This window comes from Calypte anna, chromosome 2 (assembly GCF_003957555.1).
Source record: "Calypte anna isolate BGI_N300 chromosome 2, bCalAnn1_v1.p, whole genome shotgun sequence".
NCBI classification, from domain to species: domain Eukaryota; kingdom Metazoa; phylum Chordata; class Aves; order Apodiformes; family Trochilidae; genus Calypte; species Calypte anna.
Genome location: NC_044245.1, coordinates 116,897,126 through 116,924,886, shown reverse-complemented (window position 1 = coordinate 116,924,886; position 27,761 = coordinate 116,897,126). Strand labels below are relative to the sequence as shown.

Below are 27,761 nucleotides of genomic sequence, written 5' to 3'. Positions count from 1 at the left end.
TTCACTCCATTTATTAAACTATTAACACTTCTAATACAAGGATGGGGGAAATACACCATGTAATTTTTTTTTTTTTCTCACAAAAATGCCGGTTATGCAGAAAGAATGGGTAAAACCTGATGGGAAACCTGCAGGTAAGCAAAACGTAAGCACAAACAGCATTATTAAGGTAATAATAAGGGAGACGGGGCCAAGGGACCCGCTGTCCAATGTCCCTTTGCATGAGCAGGTTCCAAAGTTTTCTTCTCGGGATATCCCCGCTGTTGTGATTTCCGCAGGCTCCTGAGGGGGGCTGCCAGGCCCCAGCCAGCCGAGGGGCCACCCTCCCTGCCGCAGGTGCCTGTTCCCCTGGGATATAACTCAATAAGGGCACATCAGGGCCGACGGTCCCCGACGGCCCCCGACGGCCCCCGACGGCCCTGAGGGCTCCCCCGGCCCTTCAGGCGACGGCGGCGGCAACGAACGCTCCGCGCGCCCCGCGCCCCGCCCCTCCCGGTCGAACCTTTCCTCCGCGTCCCATTGGGTGGGAAGGGCGCGCGCCGCAGACGTCAGCGGGAGCTTCCCGCCCCCTGGGCTCGTTGGGCTGCGGTTGCCGTGGCAACCAGGGGCGTCGGCCGCGGCCCGGAGGTGAAGGAGGGAGAGGGGGAGAGTGGGGACGGGACTGGGACCGGAACCGGGACCGGAACCGGAACCGGGACCGGGACTGGGTTTGGCCGGGCCGGGGCAGGCCGCGAGGGTCTTTATTTCGGCGAAGGGACGCTGACAGCAGGAGCTGTCCCTACCTGTCCTCCTTCCCTTACAAGCAGGGGCGTCAGAGCAGCCTTTCCCACGGGTTGTGCTGGGTGGCGGCTGCGGTTCCTGCCGTCGTTAGGCCCGTCTGCTGGGTGCGGTGGGGCTGGGGAGGAACGGGGACGGGAGAGGGACGGCAGCGTAAAATCACACGGCTCTAAGCGATGAGGATCTAGGGAGACCTGCCTCATGCCAAGCCCCCGCTCTGGCAGCCCCGTTTTTCCTTTGCTATGGCTGCTTCTTTTGGTAGAAGTGGGAAGAAAGGACTCTGAAAGTTATTTTTATCTTAAAAAGCAAGCAGGAAACACACTTCTCAGTAAAACAAACAAACAAAAAAACCAACAAACCAATCATGTCCTTTCAGTCCTTTCAGCTTTACTTCTTCCCCCACCTTAAAAAAAAAACGCAAAACCCAAAACCTACACGGAGAAAGGGGAACTACTGAGCTTCAGCCTTGCTCCATCTGTAAGGAAGTTTGTTCTGTCAGCACAGTTTCAGTCTTTGCTTTTCCTCAGTTTCTCAGAATACTGGTGAGGAATATTCTCCATGCTTTGGTCTCTGTGGCTGCACAATTTATACTATTGAGATGCATTTTGCTGTCTCCTCGGTTATGATACACTGTTGTGGGGGTAGCATGTATTGGCTAAAATATATAATGTACATTGTAGTAGGTACTGGTTAAAAAGGTAACCTTTTTATTCTGAGTTGTTAAGTTTTACATGTTAGGGTATTTTTTATCCCCAGACCATTTTCACATCCAATTTGAAATATGTGTCTTGCCTTCTTCTCTCCCTCACTTCCATTATCCAGTTACAGTAATGAGCTAAAAAAAACATTGGTATTGTTGTTATTGGTTGGTATTTATTATTATAAGTTGGTATTTATTTTCCTTTTTTATTTTTTTTTTAAGGCATTTTATAAAACAAGTGTATGTGGAATACACCATTGAAAGAAGCAGTGGAGCACTGTGGCCTGTAATAGAATTATGGTTCGACTGACACTGGACCTAATTGCCAGAAGTGTCACTCACAAGAATCGCAAGGAAGAGGATGTGGGACAGTATCTGCGAAAAATAACTCATCTGAATTTATCAGATAAAAATATAGATGCAATTGTAAGGTTTATTTTTCTTTATTCCCTTTAACCTGGCTACTCGAATGTTTTGTAGTTACTGTTAGGATGAGCTGTTCATAGTTGGGGAGGCAAACAAGCAAATGCAAATTTGTATTTTATAACAGCTATATTATGTTTTAGCTTTTATACTGACTTGCAATTAAGCCTTAATTATACATCTGTTTGGAAACATGCTTCAGCAATTACTGCTGTTACTGTGGGAAACACTCCCTGCTTGTATGTGAAAGTGTTTAAGTGGCTTTTAACTGTGTGGCATTGGAAATAGGAAAATAATATTTCAGCTCTAACTTTTTGTATAAAACATCAAAGCAGCTGACTGTAGCTCCTAACAGTCTTCAGGGTTCCTTATCATCAACCTGACACGTCTTTATGTGGCAAAAATCCCACTGAAGTGTTTTACTTAACTGTGAAAATATATATCATATGTGTAACAGACAAGCAGAATATGATCAGTACACAATTTTCACCATTAATTAATTGAAATAGAAAAATCCAGGTAAACAATTATACAGGAGAGATGAAGTGTTAAAGTATTTTTTGCAGTATTTCACAGAACTGTTGTAGAAATTTGCATCTCTAAAAAAATCATAGAATCACAGAATCACAGAATTGGCTGGGTTGGAAGGGACCTCAGAGATCATTGAGTCCAACCCTTGAACCACTGTTGCGGTTGCTAGACTATGGCACTGATTGCCATAAACTGGACAATTTGCTATTTTGATTATTTTGTATAGTTGCTACGTTGCAAAGGAGCTTTCAGGAAGTCACCAGAATAAAAAAATAATAACTCCACTTGCTCGCCTCTTTAGCCTCTTAAGAAAGAGAGTATTTCAAACTAATCATTTAGATCTGATACTTTTCCTATAGACCATAGCCAGGCTGTTGTATCAGTACATCCAGGGCTTTGACAGCTGTGCTCTAGCCCTATTGAAATCTGGCTATAGTGTTCTTAGGAGACTTTAGATCTCAAGTTAAAAAACAAAGTTCATATTTTCTGCAACTGTTTGCATTTTTGATTTAAGGACTTGTACTTTTTGGTGGTTACCTTTATAGTAACGTGAACTGTGGAATAGAAGATGTAAGGAACTAGTAATTTTGTATATCAGATTTTATGTTTTTTTACAGGAAATAGTAATGATACTACATACTATTAAGTGTAGCACTTACTTTCTTGTTAATGCCTTATTTTTTCTAGTCTTGGGAATTACATATAGGAGTTGCTAACTTACAGCACAATCTTTTCAATCTATTTGTGATTTATTCCTTAGATTTCAGAGGAAGTCTGAGAAAGGAAAGGGGAATTAAAGAACAGGATATAAGCCAAGTGAGGTTAACAAAGTTGGACTGATGTAGTGGCTTTTTCAAATTAGTCAGGTTAAAAATCTACATTTTTTCAAAAATTGCTCCCTGGGGCTTTACTCATTTAAAAATAATCCATGACCTTTTCATTTTCAAAGACAAATCTGCAAAGCTAACCCAGTCCTCCTTCCTTTGAGTTTAGTAATAGGAAATTTAGACAGGTTTCAGTTAAGTCCTGAGTTAATTCAGATCCCCTCAAGGTGCTGAGCACATTTTGGAACTGCTGGATCCTGAACAACTGAATTGTTGTGTATGGTGGATTTCTGCTTTAAAAGTGTGATTTCAGTCAAGAAGATTAAACAGCTTGTTCAACGTGAACAGATCCATGCAAGCAAATAGCTTTATTCAGACCACTCGTAGGAATGTGCACAACCATAGCAAGTTATTAATTTAATCAGTTTCAATTGATTAGGACCAGTTCCTCAGATACCATAGAGAAGTTTTACCAAAACCTGTAGAAGAAATGTGACCTTTTAGTTATTTAATAGGAATACATTCAAATAAACTTGACATTGGGGTGGAATTTTAGACTTGGAAGTATATTAAAATACATCAAAGTGCAAGTTTTTGTGTAAAGCAGTATTTTTTTGCCAAGAACTGGTTTCCATTGTATCACTGAGGTTTGATGGAGACAGCTATGGTAACAGTGATGTTTTTCTGAAATCCATCTGATGAAGGCAGGGAAGGAAATGAAGTTACCCAGCATGTGGTGTAGCTGATGGTGATGCCCACAGCCATACCTTAGCTTCTCAACAGCAGAACAGTAATGACAGATTTCAGTCTTAAATCTGATGATTACTGGCACTGGCTTCTTTTCTTTCTAGGAAAAACAGTTGTTAAAAGTGTTTGCTAAAGGTGAAAATGTATCAGTTATGCAGCAGAATTTAAATATAAAAATGACCAACAACTTCCAAGAGGAGGCAGTGAGTGAGCTCTGTGTAGCATAAATTTGTAATAGTTTATAATTTGTAATTGTTTATTTCAGGGTGACTTCTCTTTGTGTAAAAATCTTAGAGTTCTATATTTATATGACAACCAAATCAGTCAAATCCAGAATTTGGACTTTGCTTCAAATATAACCCACCTTTACCTTCAGAACAACTGTATTTCTTGTATAGAAAATCTGTCTTCACTGAAAAACCTGGAAAAACTGTAAGTTGAAAGTAATGTTTGTATTTTACTACTAAAGGAATAATTATTACACTAAGAAATTTAAAAATATGTAGGCATTAAGGTACTTCCAGCTCTTAAATTTTTATTTTCTAATAAAAGTACTCATTATTTTTTTGATCAAGCATTCTATGATATAAGTAATGACATATCATGCTAGCAAATTTATTTGCACTTAATTTTTTTCAGCCATTCAATATATGTTAGTAACAGTAGTATAAAGAACTACTAAAAACTTGTATCTATTAGTTGCATGTTCTACTTGCATGCTAGGTTATTGACTTTTTATATTATAATTTCCATGTGTTAGTGAAAAATACTTTAGAAACCATTGTTTCTTACATATTGAGACCTTGTGTTTGCTTTTACTTTCATAGGATTTAAAATCTCTTTTGTGTTCTATTCTGCAGGTATCTGGGGGGCAACTGCATCGTTGTAGTAGAGGGTTTGGATAAAATAGAAAAAATAAGGGAGCTACATATTGAGAGTCAAAATCTCCCTCCTGGTGAAAAGCTTCTGTTTGATTTGAGAACTCTTAGGTCCCTGGCAGTAAGTATTTGACTTTGAGAATTTCCATGAACCTGTAGATTGGTGTGCTTAAGAGAAATTATCTTGATTACTGTGTTTTCCTTTTCTGCCAATTGGTGGCATTCTTTCAAATTCTGCCAAGCGACTCCCATCCCAATTCTCATATAAGGAAGGAGTCTAGCATGTTATACGTCATCTATTTTTCTGTGAAAGATGGAAATAAGAATAAAGAGAGAGAGAGAGCAAGTAAGGAAATGTGTGGATGCCCTATAACAACAGAATTAATAAACTAAGGAGGGGGTAGGAATTTATCACTGTTAGTTAGCTTACTTAGTTTATAGAGAATTACTTTGTTGTAATTTTTCTGATTTGATTGTTACATTAATTTATTTACTGCTTTTTCTATTTCTCTAGAGAATGCAATGGCAAAAAAAAGTACAAAATGTTTTTTCTTGGATATTAAGAGCTACACAATCAAAAGCATTCAGTTTTAGTTCTGAAATTTTTCTGTGCTGTGGTATGTTAAAATTTCAGGGAAATCAGCTTTTCAAGCTTGCTTTCAACATGTTAGTTGCTCAATGAAGATGAAATATATTGCTGAAGTGGTTAAAAAATAGACTTTATTTACTAATGGATGTTAGTTGTGCGCTAAAAAAAAATCATCTTATTGTATCACCCAAAGTGTAGTCAAGGGCTTGATGAGGTTTTTTTGTGAGGGAGCTCACTGAGAAGAGAATTCTATTGTTCATGTGTATATCATAAACTCTTTCTGTTTTGAGATTAAGTAATCAAAGACATGTATTGCCATTTTCCTTTCACAGAAATGACACATTCCTGTGAGGGCACTTTAATTTCTTCCTTATATATTAGAGAAACTATGACAGTAGAGAAAGGTTATATAGCTGTAATCTTCCCAGGATCATAACTCACATAGTTCAGTGTTTTTCAGCATCCTGGTCTACTGTCGGTAGCATTTTGTTCATGGCTTTTATTTAAGGTCTTTTGATGTAGGTCTTGTTTTGTTCTGTAAGAAACACTTCACATTCTTGACCATGTAACATCTTTGTGAAAGTTACATGTTAAAAACATTTAAGTTTTTAAGTTTAAAGTGTTTGGTCCCTCTTTAAAACATCACTTAGCTCATTTTCTTCTATCTGTTTCTGGCTCTTAATTGTCAGAGATGAAAGAGCCAAAAATGTGGGATCATACAGCTGTGTACCACAAGCAGATTTTTTCGTGATGACAGTGTCATGAATCTTTCAACAAAGGAGATTAAGTTTATGCTGTGTGTATTAGGATGATAATGTAATTTCTGCTTGCAATGGAGATCTGATCTTGGTCAGATTTTAGCAGGGGTTACGTTTCTTGTATACACTGCTGAAACAGACATTTTCTAACTACTGGTAAGTCCCACGTATTGTATTATTCTAAACTGGTGGTTCTGGTGTCCTTTTTAACTTCTGGAGGTGTAAGTTTCTTGTTGATTTTACATGAAATTACATCAAGCATTTCCTGAGATACCCGAAACACATTTACTTTTTATCTAGAACAAAAAATATTTAACTATTTTCTGTTACAAAAGATTAAGTGCATTAGGTGACTGACAAGTGTTCCAAGAAGGGTCAAGGAATAGACACATGTATACCAAGAGGTTTGTAGGATCAAGCCTGAAAGAAAAACAGAATCACAGAAAAACAGCATAGTCCAGCTGTTAAATGAGACTACGTGGGTATCAGACATGGATTTCACCTCTATGCTGAAATGTGTAATCTTGGAAAAGGCAGTTTCTGTTTTGTTCTTCAAATGTAAAGTCAGTAGCACTTGCAGAACTCTGTAAAGCTTTTTAACAAGGTTAGAGAAAAACAAAATTTCTGTATTTACTAGGAAACAACTGAGAAATAACGTTACTTTGATTTCACTTCAAAACCAAAATAAACAGTATTTTAGGAAAGCTGACAAAAGTATGTGTGCAGTATGTTGTAGTTCTGTTTGCATGTTTCTTCTTCTTTTTCTTACTTTAAGAGAATTTTCTGTAAGAATTTTTCAACTTAACTCACCCATGGCATGAAAAAAAATTTTTTCTTTTTCTGCTTTTCTTCCTTCAGAAATCCTTAGCTGTGTTGAATATCAGCAATAACAACATTGATGAATTAGAAGAACTGGCAGTTTTGGAAAATCTTTCTTATCTTAAAGCAGTCGACAATAAACTTCAACATATGAAGGTATTAATACAAATTTTTGTTCTACTTAGTATGGGTGATAAAAAGATAGTAAAATTTCTCTTTATCATTAAATAGATGGGTAAAAATAAACTTTACATCTACAGTTACTTAACCTATGACTTTCCATCCAAGCTGTCGTTCCTCATCCAAAAATATTGTTGAGATTAAGAATTGAGAACCATTTATCTAGGATGGCCAAATGGCTTTTAATCCTATGCACAGTGGCAATTGTGCATGCATTCATCAGCTGAGTAGTAAATGCACAGAAGTATATAAGTAAATAATCTAATATGACCAACATGTAGAGTTACTGTGTATATTTTGGCCATCAGAATAATTATCAGTGGCTTCATTTGCAAAGATGATATGGCTGTTGTTTGTTAATTAACTTGCAATATTTTGCCATATTACAGTTTTTAATTCTCTATTTTGACATAAATAAAAGCTGCTGCTTGGATATCAGGTCATCTAGCTGATTTTGCTGCTATTCTAATATCAAAATGACTTTGACTCTTGTTGCTGGAGTAGCATAAGAAGTACTTGTCATGAAAGTATACATTGAATTGCTTTCAAAAATTCCTGATAAGTAAAGCTATATCTTCATAAGGAAGTGCACTAATTTCCACAGCTAAAACAAATGAAACTGAATTATTTTTCTCATCCTTTTGTGGTAGTGAACGTGGTTCAAATAGAATATTCTAGATTTAAATTTTCTAGCTTATTTCACAAAAAGGAAGAAGAGTATTGGCCTTCTCACTTCTCATTATTTTTATAATTGAATTTTTACGATTTGAGTTAATAGCTAAATACAATTAATGTAGGTTTTCACTGGGTAATTAAAACAATACTGATAGTGTTGGTTGCATCAAAATATCAATAAGCTTCTTTAAATAGAGTCTCTCCAAAGCTTTTTCTTTTGAAAAGGTTTCTTTTTCTAAATAAAACATTTTGCAGTGATTTTTTTAATTGTCCTCTTTCTGTCTTATAAATTCAAAAGACTTTAACAGTGATGGTCTTAAAAGAAGATTGTTTTAGCCAATGAACCAGTTACTTCTAAGGATAAGGATACATCTAAAGATGACATTTTAGAGACAGTGTTATCAATGTTTTCAGAGAAAAAAAATTAGTATATTAGTATCTTCTGAACAGAATAAGGAGAGGACAAAAAGACTACAATATTTAGAAACTGTATATATGTTGTTTAATAGTTTTAGATGTCATTATTTCATCATCAGGAAGACTGGAGTTAAAACTTTCCCAAATCAATTAGGCATTTAGATTTCCATGTTATGTGGTCACAGCTTTTGAAAATTTATTTGGTTAGCATTTGATTTAGCTGCTGCTAAGATTTGGATCAAGTTCTGGTAAATTTTGAAAATTACTCCTGTGGAAATCTGGGGCAGAGAGGGTATTTCTGTTCATGTCTTTGCAGACCAGTAAAATTAGTGACCACATTGTATATGTTCAACATATAGTGTAATGCAAGTGCATATCCAACTTTCCAGCCACAATTACTGTGCTTTAGAGATGACATTTTAGTAGGCACTATTTATGACTACATAAATTCTTAGTCAAATTAAAAAAAAATCAAATTCCTGAAAAAGCAGTAGGATATGCAAAGTATGTATTAAAAATATTAAGCTCATTTAAAAGGCTTTAGCTTACAGTGAACATCTAGCAGGAGAACAACCTTATACATCCACTAACTGTTTAAAAAAGTAGCTGAGGAAAGTTTTGAGTATGTTTCAATTTTTTTGTAACCCTGAATTTCATGATTCCATGGCTTGCATTATTTCACAGCTGTGACAGCTGAAAGGGTTTTAGGGATTATATAGTTGTACTACATGTACTTAATTGCTTCTGCTGGCCACCTGATTTATCACAGCAAAGGCTTTCACACGAACTACCTCCATTCTCCTCCCTCTTGTCCCTGTCTTCAAAACTGTTCAAATACCTCTTTTTTCCTGCCAAAAGCTCTCTGTCCCCTCTTTTCCCATTCCTGCCTCCCTGTCACAGCCATGGGGAACAGGACCAGGAATATCTGTCATTAATCAGAGACTGTGGAGGTGCTGCATGACAGAGACTGTCAGAGAGCTGGGTACCCAGCTGTGCTTCTCCCAGTGGGGAGAGAAGCTGCAGAGGAGCCATCCACCCCTGAGCAGGGCTGTTCAGCACCACTGAGCTGTGGCAATAATGGCAGCAGGAATAATGTGGAATCTTTGCAAAAGAGGGAAATGTGAAAGGGATAAAAAAAAAAAAAAAAAAAGCATGAAATACAATCTTCTCGTGTTGTCTGTTCTCACTTTTGTATAGTTACTATAGTTACTGTATTTTATACCTAAACATTTATCTTTGTTTTTTCACATTATTATGAAAAGCTATAATTCCTTGTTTTTCAACAATACCATAATGATTTCAGCATAGTTGAAAATTAGAGCCAGTAAATTCAGAGACTTAAGATTCTGGCTAATTCAGGGCATTGTTGGCATAATTAACAGACATCAAGGCATATGACCTTGTTATACATGACTGAAGTTTATTTAATGCAGTCTGAACAGCAGACAGAACAAAATTATTTTTTTTTCTGTTCATGCAAAATAACTTGCTATGAATAACTACCACATGTAAAAAGCATGTGTTAGGTCAGTAATCAGGAATATAATTTCTTTTAATAGAACTGGCTTTTCTTTGTTTTCTATTGCTTGAAGTAATTTATTTATCCTATCGAGCTTCTGGTTTACTTTCATCAGGATCATGAGGACTTCTAGGCTAGAGCATATTTGGGCTGGAATACTATAAAAAACCCCACAACTATTCCTGTTTACAGAAAGCCAGAATATTATTGATTTATTTATTACATTAGTTCAGGAAAGATTATGAGTTGGGTGAGTATTTGGATAGATAGAGAAAAATATAACTAGAAACAACTATAAAAATCAGCATTTCCTAAGCCTTTAATTTATTCAACCTCTGCCCAGTATTGATTATGACAAGAGGATATCGCCAAAGATTAATTGATACGCTTCAGAATTCAGTCAGGAACAAGAGAAAAATTATAGATTTCCTCAAAGAGATTATGACAGGAAGTCAAAATGGTGACAAATTGCTGTCTGTAGATGTAGTTAGGGTGGTTGGACTAGACATTTCCGATAAAACTGGAGCATACTGGTCAAATACCAATTCTTAAGTGGCCATCATTAATTGGTAGGAATGTTACTGCCAGCACTACAGCTGCCTTCTAAGGCACTTACCCTTCCCCCTTGCCTCCCCCCACAATGGAATATAATTTGCTCGTCAGTATTTTGTAGCAGACCTCAAAGTGATAGCATGACATGATCATTTATCAAACGGAGACTGCCCAGAAGAGTGTCTGGTCCCTTTAGTACAGCTTATTGAAAGGCTGGGAAGTGAAAGCACTTTATTAGAGACAGGAAGGCAATGAACAACTAGAGCGTATCGAAAGGGTAATCATATTTCAGCACAGGATTAGTGTGCTCTTAGATAAACATACACTGGAGTAAGCATGTTCTGGGTCATTTATCAAGTAAGTAACAGCTAACAAAAATCTACAGGACTCTTTGTATGCATTCATCAAACTTAAAGTGTATACATTTTATTTCGGTAATAGACAATGTTGTGTTGCGAAACCATTACTTGAAAATATTCTTTCTAGTGAAATCTAGAACACAGTACAGATTTCAGTGACAATGCCTGATGCTCAGGTAAGAATAAATAACTACACTTACTAAATGCTATTTCTTTTTTAATAAGCCTAGCCTAAAATATTTTTCCCCTGAATTGTTCTCTTTGTGATGAAGTGTTAGCACCTAAACTGTGGGAATTACTTTGCTATTCTGATACAAGCTGAACATCATGAAATCAACATTTCCTCATGTGGACCAGTCCTCAGAGTCTTTTGCATTGTTTTATCAGTCTTGCTTTTCACAGAACCAGACTTTTGCCCTCTGTTTTTGTAAAAAGACTGTATCATCACCAGATAACAATAAATTATATCACCGTTTTCATCAATAGATGAAAAATGATAGGGTTTGGAGGTGTGAGGCTGTGCTGCCACTTCCTCTTCCATGATTTTCCTAAACATGGATTTTATAACCCTTAGAGTATTCCCAGGAGGATTTTCTAGCAAGGGAGTAGAGCCTGCAAATTCAGAATTCTCTCTGTGTTGCTTGGGTGATTTTCTACATTTGAAGAAGCTAAGAAATATCAACATTACTGGATATTTCATTTTTGGCTTCAATATACAAAATTCTACAGACTTTGCAGTTTACAATGTCACATCATGATTAGTAGATTTTTTCCAAATTATTACAACTGCACAATGTAAGTTTTGTCTGCTCTTGTATTCATACAGAGTGTTTTTAATCCCCCTCCATAAGCTTTTCACACATATAAGGAAACCTAATGACAGTTGTGAAAATGTAAAAAGAAAGTATTTCAGAATGTAGTGTGTCTGAGCAGAAAGGACCAATCTGCTAAGCTTTGCATCCTTTTAACTTGAATTTATTGTATTAAAAAGACAGAAGAAGTTTTATCTAGGTCATACTGCCCTTGGGTAACCAGACAGAAACACAGATGGAGAAAGGTGTATTTTAAAAATTTCACTATTTGGGCCAGTAGTATAACTGACCACCCACAGTTGTGTAGGGAGGAGATTACTCTCCTGTAAAATACAGTTTTATATAAGCCTAAAGAGAGAGGCAGTCTATTGCAGCTTGCACTATTTTTAGCTTTTTTTAGTCTGTACTTTCTCTGTATTTATTCTTCCACAATTTTTTCAAAATCAGACACTCTAGGGGCTCTGTGAGACCATGGGGATGCATTAACAGACATTAAATATCATTCACATTTTCTGGCTTGTATTTCCTCAGCTTTAGGTTCTTATGTGGGATTTGAGTGATAATTTTTTATTGCTGGCATTACTGTATCCTTCAACATTCAGTTTTCCAACTGCATCACTATTTCATCTGTGCAGTTATGATATATTCAGGGAATGCTTTGCACCACTCAGTATGAAAATGCACATTGTTGATTTGCCTGTTAATACATGAATAATCTCACTAAAGTTATTTCTGCCTGCAAGACTTGGGCCTGACCAACTAAATGACACTGCTGTTGCATTCTGCTCTGGAGGGGGGAAAAATAAGCACAGTGTTCTGTTCTTGTTTCAACTACAGGATTTAGAGGTTGTGTTAACCAAATGGACAAAGCTACGCAGAATGGAACTTACAGGAAACCCCGTATGCCAAAAACCAAAGTACAGGGACAATATTGTAGTACAGTCACCAACTCTAGGTAATGTCAAACCAACAGCCAGCCCAACACCCCTCCACGCTGTTTTAGAAAACAACTTATACATTAGTACTTGAATTTTGTTTGAATTTTTGAATTTTGAATTTGAATTTGAATTCAAGTACTTGAATTACTTGAATTTTTGTGAATTCAAACACAATTGCTGTCATATTTCTGTCAAATGATGAATTTTTAATTTATGTACAGGAATTTTTGTTGCTAAAATGGCTCATGTCATTGACTGCACAAACTGTTGCTTGGCTTCTGCTATTAGTAATAATAATTATTAGTTTTAATAATTGATGCTTAGCAAGCTTGTTGTAGGGACAGTAAGACTTTTCTGTGTTCATGTTCCAGATGTTGTGAACATTACATTCAAGATAAGTTTAGGCTGCTCCCCTATAAGCCTGTAGTAGTTGCTTAGGTGCTTTAGTTGTACAGTTCTTATCTTGCCATGTTTTAATTTGTTAGATAACACTTGTCCTTAAAGGTGATGCCATTTACATTATTATTTTGAGATAATTTTAACATAATAGGAAGCAATTTAGTCTTCCATATGCAAGTATTTATACTGTAGAAACAAGTTAAAAAGTCTGTTCATTTTTAACTTCTTTAGATAAAGGTAACAATTATCTTAAAAGTTGTAATTACAATGGCTTTTTCTTTTTTCTGAAAATACAAAATATTGGCTGTTAAGTGAACTAAAAATCCAGCCTGCACAATAAAAATAGCAGGGTCTTAGGACCCTTCTAATGCAACCCAAATTTGGGGCCAAGTGAGATTTTTAATGTAGCCTGACTCTAAAATGCTGATGCAACCAAGCAAGTGTAAAGAATAAGCCTTATGGCAATAAAGTGAGTGAAGTTAATCTTACAGAGGCAAATGTGTCTCTTTGTCTTCATGATCAGCAGGATTCCTTGGTTGCTAAGCCATGCAGATTCTCTCTTATCATGAATTTCTGCATCTGTATGTGTATGCACATATATACTTCTTGTGTTAGATCATAGTTTTTCTTCAGAACTTTCTACAAGATGCTGCATGTTAACTGAATGTTTTTCCTTGAAAGATGCAAAAATAGTAGATACTTTATTTTATAATTAAGCATGTGAACTCACTTTTGCAGCTAATTAAAATATGAATATCAAGGTGTATTGGGTTTTTGCCTAAAGACTAAAAAGAGAAAAAAAGATTTGAAGCAAACAAATATATACGTATTATATACACATTATAAATAGCTTTCTACAGCTTTTTAGTTAATTTTGAGTATCACAGAAAATGTTCTACTCTCTGACAGAATCTCTTGATGGGAAAGAAATTAAAGAAATTGAAAGACAGTTCCTGATGAATTGGAAAGCCTCCAAAGCTGCCAGGAATAAAAACAAAGAAAGAATGACAAATGAACATGCAGTCTATCTACATTTTTGTAAGCAAGCTAATCAGTTACTTCATGATTATTTGGAATATTATAGAAACAATAAAATAACAGCTAGCTGTAAGTATACTAGGAATGAGATTTGTACTGGTGGTGAGACCAGAGTACAAGAATAGGTATTGGGCTTCTCCAATACAAAATTTAATTATAGCACTAATTCATGTGGTGCTTTTCTTTCTCCCATGGCACTTCCCAGAGTTATGGAAAGGAGAAGCTAGTATATTTTTACTGTAAATATTTATTATTACTTTCCTTAAAAAAAAAAATGTTGGGCATTCTAGAATGTATATGCAGGAAATACATCAGACTTAAAATCTATTTTTTGGTACTTATTTGATCTGTGACCAGTCTTTTTAAAGGCATTAATGAAATGCATGTCCTACAGAAGTTGGAGATTTGAAGTTGGAAATTAAAAAAAAGAAAGCTTTGAGGGGAAAAAAGCTTTAAACCTAAATGAAAAGGCAGTAGGTTCTTGAAGATGGAAAGCAAATTAGTTTTGAAACTCCTGCAAAACCTGAAATAGGCTTTGAGATTATTTTTTTAAGTGATTGTGTAGGAGTTGTTGTTGCTGTAGAGTTAACTACAGATTAAAACATAAATGACTTAAGAGCCTGTCTTGCCATCTTGCAGCATTTAGAAATGGCCCTTAGACTTACAATGATTCAAAGTGCTTTGAATTACCATATTTATAAAATAAAATTGGTGGCTGTTACACAGTTGTTTTCAGAAGATAAACTGTGATATGTAACTTGAGGGAGAGAGCACATTCTTTATAGTCATGGTATCTCATATTGTTAATTAACAAACAATTATTATAACAAGATGTACTGGAACCTTTAATTTTCATACTGAAAATTAAAATAGATCGTTCAATTTGGGATTTTTTATTAATCCTTTTTTTCTTTTGTTTTCTGCAGCTGGCTTTGAAACTCCTTATTCTCTTCTTCCCTTTCATGACAGTCACTCTGTGAAGGAAAACCCAAATTCTTTTATTTTGTCTGAGATGGACCAAGTTAAAAGAAATCCTCTGCCAAAAACCCTGGAAAAAAAAAAAAAGTCAAATGAAAACTCGGGTATGTACCGCAGACATCTTCCTCTTAGTTCTCTTGGTTATTACTTGTACAGCTCTAACTGAATCAGTTGGAAAATGAATACATATAATCTGAAGTCAATTTCAGGGTTTTTCTAGCCATGTTATATTTATTCTCTTTATTTCTTTGAAAGACAAGGTAATGGATTTCAGTTTCTGATTATAAATCGTTCAACTAGCTAATCGTAATAATTTTACTGCAGTGTTACTGGCTTAGGTGTGTGCTTGTAATCTTCCACAAAGATAAAACAATAACATAAAGTTAATTCTTGGAAGTACAGTTACTGTCAACAACAGTGGTGAAGGCTGTTTCCATGCACAGAAAGAGAATAATTTTTCCTCATTCTAGCTTACTTCTAGTCGACATGCTCCAGTGTGTTATATACTTGATTAACATTTTTCTGTAGCATCAGCTCGAGACCAATGTTCTGTCAGCTTGCATTTTATCTTTACTAGCAAGTCTGTCTTTTGGACCAGGCTGAATAAAATCTACATTATTAATTTATCATTCACCTTAGTTCTAGTAAAGGATGGAAGGTGCATGTAACAGCACCACCCGGAAGGTTATTTTCTTCAGCGTAAGAACTTCTGCTATATTCTTTGAAATAAAGCATTCTGATTCTACTCTACTATTTTAAAAAGCTGTGCAGTTGTTGAGCTGCTTTGCTTGACAAAAATTTTGCCAGTATTAAGAATCTGAAATACAATCCTGGCCCTGTTGAAATCCTTTTTAACACTAGAAGGGCAAAAATTGCATCTTTCATACTTGATTGGAATAACATGTCTGTATTTGTATTAATTTACATTTGCATATTAAAAAATGATTATATTTTTTTTACTATTAGTCTAGAAGATTTTACTCTTATTCATATAAAGGTTAGAATAAATGACAGTCAGATGACATGCACTTAATTTAAAAACCCATACTTTTAAGTCAGGTTTTTATCTTGATCACTGAAGATTGCTGTACATTACAATTACATGTGTAGTCACTGATCTTGAGACATACTCTAATCTTATTATTAGTGGAATTCCAGGGAAACCAGAGTCTTGGGAATTAGCTAAAGGTCTGTGATTTTCTTTAAAATGTTTTAGGATTTGGGGTTTTTTTGGGGGTGGGAATAAATTTAAAATACAAAAATGTCCATTCTTAAGAAAGTTGTGAAGTAATGACAAATCATGACATTCCCTTGCCAGATCCAGTTAACAGGGATATGCATAAGTGTGCCCACATGTAAATTGAGGGAATTTTGTAAAACTGAACAAATACTTGTATTGTTTAATTGAAATTCAGTATCATACCAAACAAATTAGTGAATTTTAATCCTACTGTCTGTGTTAGTCAAATAAATTATTCTAACAGATGTTTCCTCTTTTCCTACATGTGCTAGGTGATGTTTGACCTTAGCAAGTGAAAGGCAGGCATTTAATACCTTTTTAACCTACATGTAAGATCCACTGAGGATTACATATAGCTTGAACAATGAAAAAAGCTAATTATTACTGGATTACTGAAATATGTCATTAATCTTTATTTTTTCATTGTATAAAAACAATAGCAATTTTATATTGGATTTTAGGTTAGTTTCGAACATTTAGGGAGAATCATGAATATTGGCAGGGAGTAATTAAAAGAAAACAAACCACTTAACTATTTTGGAGATACCTAATACCTTCCAGTGGGATACAGTATTATTAATTTTCCCTGAGTAGAGAAGTTGTTGAAATCTTGATGTTGTTAACTTAATTGGTAACCAGCACTTTCTGCCCACATTTGTTTACTCATGGAATTAAATATCAGAGTTGATTTACAATGCAGAATTTGGTGGGAAAGTCACCTTTTGTCTCTCCAATATATTAAGTAATTTGGAATATACTAATATCTTTAAGTGATACAGTCAGCATGTAATGAGTACACTGGATTGTACCAAAAAATCCAATGCCACCCTGCTGACCACAATCCACATCCTGTACAGTTTAAGTTCTAGTTCACACGGAAGGAATTTGCTCTCTCAGCTCTTCAGCAGGTGATCTTATCAACATTTTATTTATTTATGTATTTATTTAAATATTTAAAAACACCTTGAGGTGATTCTTGTATTCTGAAATCCTTATAGAGTAATCTACATTTGAGAACAGTTAAGAATGTTCTGGGATTTTGTTCATATGATTATAACTGGCATTATATTAAATAAATTTATTAAAGCCTATTAAATGACAGGTGTTTTGTGGAGGGCTGATACAGAGATTATAATGATTGTATACTTAAAATATAACTTTTACCATTGTATACTTACTTTCTATTGCAAAATATTTGCGAAGGCACGAGTTGGGGCACTTAACTCAGAATTAAGTGCTGTAAATATTTGGAATTATCAGCTGCAACACTTTGGTGGAGCTGAAAGCACATTTTGAACACACCTGGAGTGCCTTTCCCAGCAGCTATAGCCCATCTCACTGCCCTTCCTCGGTGGTGGTGTTGAAGGAAAAATGTAAATGTCTCCTGAGCAAGGTCTAGAAAGTATCAACCAGCAATTAGTGATGAAGGCTGTGGAAGAAAAAATGTAAGGAATTTGCTTGTCACTGAGTTGTTCAGCTGTGATATGTGATATGAGGGGAGTAACTGTAATTCTAGATAAAGTGTAAGGAGGAAGAGATGAAATGAAGTTGCTGAAGCAGAGCTATTGGCATGGGGATCAGGTATAGACAGTTTCTGGTTTCTGTGGCTCATGTAAGGCTTGAGCAGGCACTTCACCAGCTCAGTGGCTGGTTCCCTTTTTTCTGGAGGATGTGCATTACCTGCAAAGGTGAGTGTCAGTGCATTTGTTGGACCATAATAAGATGACTGTATTGTGTATCTTCATGATATTTTCATTTTCCATGTTTACAGTCTGAATGATTCTGTAACTCAGGATCATTGTAACTCATTGTAACTCAGGATCTGCTTAGAAGGAAAAATAGAACTCTCATTACAAACACGCAGGATCATATACAAACATCATTGTTTTCTCTCTAAAGTTAAATGTCAGTGGTGGTAATTAAAAGAAAACAAAAAAGAAAAAGGGTTGTTTTAGCATACACCAAGTCTGTAGTACTTAACATTGCCACATCACTCAGCATCCCAAAGACAGTGATAACAGACATCTCTTTTTGGCCAGGAATTCTTCCAGTTACCTGGAAACTACTGAGTTGGAAATTACTCTTTCTTTCCCGTGCCTGTGCCTCCCCACTCCACTTACCTGTGCTGTGCCCAAAACCGGGAAAGAGCAAGGATCTAAAATACAGCAGAGAGCACATGGACCCCTAGAGCCCCTGTGCCCTGGGAAAGAGCAAATGCTGCTCCAGATCGCTGGGGGAGAGCGCGCAGCTCCCGATGAGCAGAAAATTCCAGCTGGGCCACAAGTACTTCCACGTGTCTGGGTGACCAGAGAGCAGACACGTTCTTGTTGGGAGGCGTATGCCTGCTGATTGGCAGCAGAATGTTTGCCTGCATCAGTCTGCTGCCTTTTCCAGGAGATAAGTGCTATTTCCCAGACCTTCAGGGGACCAAATGGCACACGCAACTTGTCAGCCTGTAGTGGGTCAGGAATTTACCAGGACACATCTGGGGCTGCAAACTGTAATACACTTTCAACAGTGTTGAAACCCAGGCTGTTGAAAACCTTATAATGATATTTACATATAATAGGTGAATACTTAGAAGCATTTAGGTTGGAAAAGACACCTAAGATCATCTAGTCCATTGTAGGTCAGTAACATTTTAAAGAATTCTTAAGACAGAGGGATATTCAGAGACTTTAACGTGAGTTGCATCTTGTAAATGGCTCAAACAAATTGTATTGGGAGTGAAGTGCTCCTTTAGGATGGTAGAATAAACAAAAAGGTAACTCAAATCTTTGCAAATCTAATTTTCAGGTGTTAGGTGTTCATTACAATAGTTACCAGAGAAGTAAAACTGACATCCAGTATGCAGTGTTTACTTTTTTCCTATCCTTAGGATCATTGTTGTCAGTTATCTAAGTGGAGATAACAACTCCAAACTTCATAAGTTTCTTAGCCTGCTGCATTGGCATAGTACATATTTTATTACTTTACAGAATAATAAAAATCACTATCATATACAGAAGGCATGAATCAAATTAACAAAGAACTAATTCTGTGGTTTCATCTTTTTGAAAGAGATAGCTGCATGGAAGATTTTAAAAGTAATTTGATGTTAAAATAGAGACTGCTACTTGAATTGGGATAAATAAATTCTATATAACTCTGGAAGCTATTAAGTTGAAGTCAGTTCCAATAAACTAATGTACTGCAGCGATGTAAACAGTTTCACTGTTTGCCTTTCTGTACCCTACCACACATTCTGTAGGCATCCATCCAGATCTGAGAAGCTGAAAGCAGCTGCTTTAACAAACTTGAGGTGAACACAGAGTCCTTGTGCCCTCATCAAGCAAGATGAGATGCTACATTTTGGAGGACAGCATCATAACCACTAGTTACCTAATAACAGCTATACCTCCTCACATTCATTTCCAACACCCTGGCATAAATCCTATCCAGTTTTAAAGGCTTGGATATACCAGGATTTGCCTAACTCAGTCATCTTCTACTGTTTGTAGTGTTTCTCTCCACCAAAAACTCTTCCTAAGACCCAGGAGGTATGAGACCAGGCCTTGCCAGCAATGATTCTGATGCTTTCAGAGCAATCCATAGTAATGTTGTAGCCTTTTGATGTGTTAGAAGTACCAAAAGGGAAAAAAATTAAGGCATTAATGCCTGAACACCTCCCTTGGTACTGATCTGACCATAAACAGAATGTATATAGATTTGTAAGTTATGTAATCACTGGATACCCACACCGTGCTTGAGTTACTGATCTAAAGTTCACATTTGTACTTTTGATCAAAAACCAATGAAAAATTCCGATTTTTCTTAAAATGTCACATTAAAAATAGTACAAGGTATAAGTTAATTTAATGCCATACTATATTTTTATATAACCAGTACATAGAACTGTGTGTGATACAGCTATAACAGTCAAACACTTCAAAGGTTCTGAGACTGGGACAGAAAGGGAAAAAATAGCCCAAACCATGAGTTAATGTTCAAGATGTGCCCACTGATTTTCAAGGATGAGGATTCAGACATCTTATCTGTCTAAGTGGGAAATTATGTGTTTGTAATTCAGAATGTAACTGATAAAAATAAGATCTAAAAGTCTCTTCCTTGTTTTTCTTACAATTTTTCATCTGTGTGTTGTGCAAAGTACCTATCCTGACTAACAGCTCTGAGGGCAATCAATTACTATGTGAACATGATTATTTACAGTCACTAAATCATAAATGTTATATGTTGGGACTGTAACAAATAAACTTTACTTTCCTAGGAAAAAAAAAATTAAAAAGAAAGCCCAATAAGTTTTTCCTTTGCCACATGGCCTTGAAGGATTCTAGGAGTTCACTGCTAGAAAAATATGTATTTGAACCTTACCTCTTCAATCAAGTAACACTGTAACCAGAGACTACAGAAATGACTGACTACATCTTTCTGTTCTCTTAATTCTTAATGAGCAGAATTAATTGCTGCATCAAAACCAAGATAAATCAGAGCCAGCTGTGAAATGATCCATGTAACAGTCTAATGCTTTAATTCAATAGGAGATCAGGAGCAATAAGATCTTCCTTTCTTGGAGAGTCAATATATCAGACTGTCATAGTAATCACTAATTACATGTCCAGTAAAGTTGGGTATAATCAGTTACCAAGTTTGTAGCAAAATGTTTTGGAATAAAAGACTGTCTTATCTGATTTCATTTGTATGAGAAATTGCCTTGGCTGTTACTAAGATTTTGTTTCTTGTGGAACTTGAAGATTAGAGGTTACTTGATACAAATTTATGTGTAAAAAATTGTAAGCGTCACAATTTCTGTATGGGGGAAAAGAAAAAAAAAAAAAAGTCAATTTTATAATACAGGAATATATAATACCCCAAATAGTCAGATTGTATCAATTCAGATTATACTGGCCCCAAGTTTAGCATTGAAAACAAAATCTAAAAAGGTGGGGGGGCTTTCACTGCGTCAGTCAATCCTTGCAATAGGGGAAGACCTTTTTTTGTTTGTCTGCATCTTTTGGCAACTCTGCATTTAAATTTTCTATAAATGTTGTGTGGTTCTGGTAAGTACTGATGAGGACAGGGGAGACAGGGGTTTGGTGTGGTTCTGAGGTGAAGATCTCATCTGTCTTCTCTGATCTCTCTGATGTAGGCTGACGAGGAGTCTGGAGTAACAGCAGAAGATGAATTCTACAAGCCAGAAGTTACAGAATACGAAGATTTGACCATTACTGGATTTTATTTTATTTTTCCTTAAAGCTTACAAAGAAAGTTACTGGTGTCTCCCTGGATATGTTATCTGTGTCTTTGTAATCTCAAAACCAGGCTGAATGACTGTGTTGAACTTAACACTGCCTTTTAAGAGCATTTGGGAAAATAAGGGGACTGCCTATTTATTTAGAAGAATGCTTTATATTAAAAGCATTTAAAAACACCAACACATGGTAGACTATATTGGTTGCTTTGTTCTTAAGCTCCCTGGGGAAAGGAGTTGTTTTTAACCTGTGTCTTACCTGGGTTGTGACCTGAGTAGCCAAGTAGCTGCTTCTTCCCATGTCTGATACTCTGAGCAGTTATGCAGAGGTAAGCTTAGAGTCTCTTACTTCAAGAAGGAAAAAGCTGTTAGTACATTATTTTTGGGAACTGTAGTCCTAAAAAATAATTTCCATCATTTGGATTTTTCCAAGTTCTGATGAATAATGTGGAATAGTTAGGAAAGACGGCACTAGAAGATTAATGATGTCTGTGCTGATTAGTTTTTGGATTGGGAGTATTACACATAAGTTTAATTCAAATTCTGCTTTAACTGGGACTTGAGTTTGGCTGCTTTGCACTAGTTCAAGTAATTAATTAATGCTCAGACTTCAGATAAGGAAAATTCCAAATGTACAGATAGGGAAAGAAAAGCCCAGACTTAAATTGCCCCTAGAATAAAACCTTTCCTAATGAAGTTTCTCTGTATGAATGTCAGCTCAGCATCTTGTGCTTGAGATCTTCTCTGAAATAAGATTTTTCCCTGAATAAGGCAATCAGGATCTGTCTTTTTTAATTCAATATTTTGTGTATTTTGGAACTGTTTCTATTTTGTTTCCCTTTGATAAGGATAATTCAAATATATTTAACTCCTTCATATATTCTGCCCTCGAACAACAAGATATTTATTTTCATTATAAAAGAAATAAATGTCCAAAATTAAGGTGTTAAGTGAGTGGCATTATATCCCTGTTAAAGTTAGTGAGGGATTTGCCATCAGAATAAGAAAATACAACAAATAAAGCTCTCGTGCAGCTGTCACTGTGAGTCCATTACTTAAATTATCATTAACCAAGCATGGTTTAGCTGTCATCATCAACAATATTCAGGTCAAGTAAGACACAAAAATGTATATTCAGAAAGTTGCTTCTTATTTAGGCAATTCATGGAGAAGAATATCAGTGCTTTTGGTCTATGTTTAAAGTGGCAGCTGCTGGATTACTGCCACAATGCAAAGCACTGGGAAGTCCCCCCAGATCTTCCTAGCATGGTGTTACCTGAGGAGTCCTTTCCACCCTTACATTTCCCTCTGCCATGCACACACCCATTTTTAAAAGTTTAGTGGATTTTTAGTATTTTTCAATCTGGGTTATGCTGTGTAAGCCATCTGGAGTGTGACATGTTTATCCTACATTTTGAGCGTTTCTAGCTTTAAAAATTTAATTTAATGTACATTAAATAAAACATTTAAGACCTGAATGAGAATCCTACAGCCAAGCAGCCCATGATTAGCTAAAGCAAACCAATATCAAAGTCTTCCACTGGTGAAATGGTGAGGTGGGTCTCACTCCCTCTGGATCTAACCTCCCTCTTACTTTCTGTATCCAGTGGTAGCTTGGCCATGTCCCAGCTGTGCACATGTACATTCAGTCCCCTTCTCTGGCTCTGCATTTTAAGTCTGTGATTCCCCTGAGTGCAATCATTCACCCTGTCATCTGATGTCTAAATATTCATGTTTCAGGTCCAGCAAAGCCAACCCTTACTCTGCTCAGGTCCCACTCTGCTCACTCACACTGGCTGCAACACTGCTTCTCAGGTGGCTGCTAGAGAGGGAAAATCTGAGACAGATCTCCTGGGGTTCTCATTCTTCATCCTGGGTTTCCTTTATCTCTTCCCGGAGTGAGTGTGGCTGAGCTAACAGAGACCCTTCCAAATGGGACACCTTCCTTCTGATGTAGAATGGAATCATTTTGAAGTATTTTCTTAAGTATCTGTGGGCTTTAAATGTTTAAAAGCTTAAATCTTTCAAATCTCCTAAATATTTTAAAATAACATAAAATATATAAAATAATATAAATCTAAGTATTAATATTATGCTCTAACACATAGACACACTAGAACAGAGCCCCTCTGATATGTATTTTAGATACATTTTATAAGTAATTATTACTGAGAAAAGCAGATGTCTGCTTCTTGGCAATATCTGGGAGAGTGTAGTATGAAGCTCATGCAAGCTTCCTTTTCCCAACTTGCCTCTGAGGATTTTGTGATTTAAAAAAAAAACAAACCATGTTTATCTTTATATATTTGGATTTATGACTGTGAATGGAAAAATCTACAGATGACAATTTTAATGGGTGATAAGAGGCAAATTTTAAACTTTTTTGTTGTTTTAGGGTTGTTAATGTTCATCAAAAGACTTTGTAATTTAAAATGGAATTTTGATTAAGACATTTTTGGAAGCTAAATGATCAACAAATTTGGAAGGAGAGATTAAATTTTTAAATGTCTTATTTTTCCATGTTAAAATAATTCCGACAGCATACTGAGAGGCACTGATGTGTTCTAGTATTCCTGTATTAAGCAGCAGCTTTAATTTTAGTAATTTAGAAAATAGGTTATGTATTATTTTGATGCATAAAATATTTGACATAAATGCAGAATATGCTGTGGTACTACGGTGTGCTAACAACATGGCATTCAGAGCAAAGAAACAAAAAGTAACTGGAAATTTTCAAAATATTTCTTTGAGTTTGTAATGCACACCCACTATGAAACGCTGGGACTTCCTCATGGGGTGGAAGTTCTGAATTTCAACCTCTTTTGACTTTCCTGTGGCTGTGTCTTGCCTTTGGTTTCCTCCCAAGTTACAGCTGGAATCAGTGGGCCCCGACCAGACATGGGCTGTGTAGGGCTGTGTGTGCACTGTAACTGTTTCACTTGGCCAAGTGACATTTCTGCAATCTGTACAACCACCCCACCGGCAGACAAACGAACTTATCATAGAATCATAGAATCATAGAATTGGCTGGGTTGGAAGGGACCTCAGAGATCATCAAGTCCAACCCTTGAACCACCGTTGCGGTTGCTAGACTATGGCACTGAGTGCCACATCCAGTCTCTTTTTAAATATCTCCAGGGACGGAGAATTCACTACTTCCCTGGGCAGCCCATTCCAATGTCTGATCACTCTCTCCGTAAAGAAGTTCTTTCTAATATCTAACCTAAACTTCCCCTGGCACAACTTAAGACCATGCCCTCTTGTCTTGCTGAAAGTCGTCTGGCAAAAGAGCCCAACCCCTGCCTGGCTACACCCTCCTTTCAGGGAGTTGTAGTTGTTAAGTCCTTGTACAGAAATGGGAATGGGAGAAAATTAACAAAATGGAAGGAAATACCATGACTGTTCATGCTGAAGTGTAGCTGTGAAGCTAGAGAATAATTTGACATGAAGGGAGCGGAGTGTACCTGGGCAAACAGCACTGTCTCTGTGAGAACCTTTCTTACCTTAGTCACACTGGCAATCTGGCTCTTCTGTCACCCTGGTGTTTCACAGATTTGAAATACACTGTGGAAGGTAAGAAAGGAAAGTAATTTTCAGATGTGTGTGGGAAAGAAGGAACAGCTGCAGCATCTTGTTACAGTTGTAGATTTAACTCGTGGGATGATACAAGTCAATAATCACTGAATCTCATTGTGGTTAAAAGGGAGGGGGAATCTTGTGGTGGGAGGACATCTGGCTGGGGCAAAGTGCACCTAAACCTTTGTATCTAGTTTGGCTTTTTAAAATATATCTAAAGCATCTCTTTGGTAAGTGTTTCCAGCCAGGGTGATTTCTCCAAACCCCACTCACAAATCTGGCTGTGCTATCTTTCTAACCACACTTTACAGCAAGCTGGATTTGCAGCTGCATAAAGATGATAATGGGGATCAGTCCCACCACTTCTCCTCCAACTCTTTACACTCCTTTCTTGTGCTGAGGGAGAGCACAGTGCCTGTACAAAGAAAACGTAAAAAAAACAAAAAAAACAAAAAAAAACCAACCAACAACAACAAAACCCCCCAATACGTTTGTGTCATTAATTACATTAGAGAAGGGGAGAAAAGCACAGTGCTCATGATCTGCTAATTGAGGGCGGCTATCATTGACCCATAATAACATCGCTGAGGATCCCACATTCTTAGTTAAAAGTCCTTTTGGAGTAGACATTCGTCGGGCAGACAGACCAAGAACAGACTCTGGAGTATGGGGGAGCAGATCCCAGGAGTTGTTGTGCTGGACACAGCCAGAATGGAAGAGGAGCCCCAGGACGACTGGGGCTGGAAGGCATTCCCGCTCCCCAGGGAATTCAGGACTGGTTCTCCTGCATCACAGCGTACATGAGGCTGTTTTCAGTGCACGTTTTAAGGACATGTTCAAGAGCTGCTTTGAGGCCCGGAGGCTGTCTGAAGAGAGTTGTGTCTGTCGAGTGAATCTGTAAGCAGTTTCAGCTGCTGAAAAGTTTTGGAAAGGCTCCCTTGTGCGGGAGGCAGACCTGGAAACCTTGGGGCTGAAGAGAAGGCTGGGTTGCAAGGCTGGGATGGCTCAGCAGGGCTGCTTGGAGAGGCCTCCAGGAAGCCACAGCCTGCGTTCTTCTAGGCACCAGGATGGTCCTTGGTGCAGGTGAAGCCAACGCTCATGGCCTTGTAGGTAATGTCAGTGTAGCTTTTGTCAAAGCCACTCCCTGGTGGAAGGAGGAAAACCCCTAACGAGGCAGCTAGCGCTAGGCAAAAGTAAATCCTGAGGCACAGTTTGGGGCATAGTAATTAAATTAATCTCCCTTAAGACAGCCCGACAGCACATCTTGCCATCCATCCAGGCCCCCTCACCCCTGCGGAGGTGGCTCTGCGGATCCCTGCTACCAGCCCGAGGGCAGGAAGGCCGGCGGGGCCTCGGCGGTCTGAGGGGCCGGGGCAGGAGCAGGGCTGGGGCGGCTGCCCATGGGCAGCTCCTGATCGCCCCCCTCTGGACGGGTTGCGAAAACTCGGCCCGGAGGATCTGGCCGGGTCGGTCTCGCCCGCTTTGTGTCACGCCCGTGGGACAGCGGCCGCTCTCCGGGTGCTGCCGGGGCCGGGGAGCAGCGGGGGCTGCATCAGCCCTGCGGGTCGGGCTGAAGGCAGGTGCCCCGCTCCTCCACCCCTCCGCCTGGCCCTCGCAAGCATTGTCCCTCCTGCCCCTAAACCATCCCTTCCCGGGACTTCCAATTATCGCTGAAGATTAAGTCCTTAATTTTCTTGGCTGCAAAACCGGTTAACGAATCGCTCAGACTTTGTTTTTCTACTGCGCCCGAGGCTTGATTTATTGTGTCGCTGTTATCGTGCAATCAGGCTTCCTTCAAAATGTTTTTCTGGGCTAATTCTATACCCCTGGTATTTATTTTGTCTGTCCCTTCTCATTAACGTTACTAATTTTTAATCGCTCCCCATTCGCTTGTAAATCACCGCTCTGTCCTCCCGGTCGCCCTTCATCCCGTTTATGTTTCCACGCCGCGTTTGCACCCACGGGAGCTGCCCGGGCACCCACGACGAGAGCCTCGCCCGGGGGGACGCCCGCCCGCCCCGGGAACCTCCGTGGGCCAGAGAAGCAGCGACGGAGCGGAGCGAAAGGAATTTGCCTTTTAACAAACCATCGCCTGAGCTCCCAGCCCTCGGATTAAATTTCTCTCCTCCAGCAAACCCGTTACTTTATCGCAAGAAAAACAGCGCGGAGAGGGCAAACCGCAGCTCCCGCCCGCGGCGGAGCCCGCACGGGGCCGGGGCCGCCCCCGGGGCGCTGCCGGGGCTGGGGCAGGGGAAGAGGGGGGCCGTGAGGCGATGCCGCCCCCCGACAGCTCCGTGATTAATGACCCACCCGCCCGGGAAGGGGCGGTCACTGCCGCCCGGGTTGACGGGGGTGGCGGTGGAAGGGGGAGTGGGGGCCCAGCGGCCAGGTGAGACCCAACCCCTCCGCACCCACCGGCCACCCCGGCTTAAAAGCGGCGGGACGGGACCGGACTGGATGGGACGGGAGGCGGTGGGAGGGGGCTGAGCAGGGCAGAGCGGCTCCGGGAGGGAAGGGTAAGTTCATGCCGAGGCCGAGGACCAGGGGAGGCGGCGAGGAGCGGGGTTCACCCGCCCGGAGTGAGGGACGGGGACGGATCTCTGCGAAGCCGGGGGGTTCGGAAATCCCCCGGGGCTGTGGGGCGGGTCAGCACCGGTGCCACAGCACATGGGAGAGCGAGTCCCTGTGCCACTGCTCCAGGGAAGGTGTTTTCGTTACCGCTTACGGGAGTTGTGCAAAGGGCAAGGTGGCTTTGAAAGCGACGCGAAATAATCTGGAGTGGCT

At 38.3% G+C, this 27,761-nt stretch overlaps 1 protein-coding gene across 1 annotated transcript; it reads left to right on the top strand.

Moving 5' to 3' along the window:
* The first annotated feature begins 543 nt into the window (after positions 1-543).
* On the top strand, positions 544-26,651 carry PPP1R42 (protein phosphatase 1 regulatory subunit 42). Its single transcript, XM_030444693.1, has 9 exons — positions 544-627; positions 1,700-1,903; positions 4,268-4,434; positions 4,863-5,001; positions 7,086-7,202; positions 12,398-12,515; positions 13,807-13,935; positions 14,862-15,017; positions 26,224-26,651. Exons 2-9 carry the CDS (start codon positions 1,775-1,777, stop codon positions 26,649-26,651), a joined length of 1,383 nt encoding a protein of 460 aa, XP_030300553.1. The 5' UTR covers positions 544-627; positions 1,700-1,774.
* The last annotated feature ends 1,110 nt before the right edge of the window (positions 26,652-27,761 follow it).

Coding starts and splice junctions, on each gene's coding strand:
- PPP1R42 (XM_030444693.1), top strand. CDS start 1,775: ATGGTTCGACTGACACTGGACCTAATTGCCAGAAGTGTCACTCACAAG. Junction 5,002..7,085: donor GAACTCTTAGGTCCCTGGCA/GTAAGTATTTGA, acceptor TTCTTCCTTCAG/AAATCCTTAGCTGTGTTGAA. Junction 12,516..13,806: donor AGTACAGTCACCAACTCTAG/GTAATGTCAAAC, acceptor ACTCTCTGACAG/AATCTCTTGATGGGAAAGAA.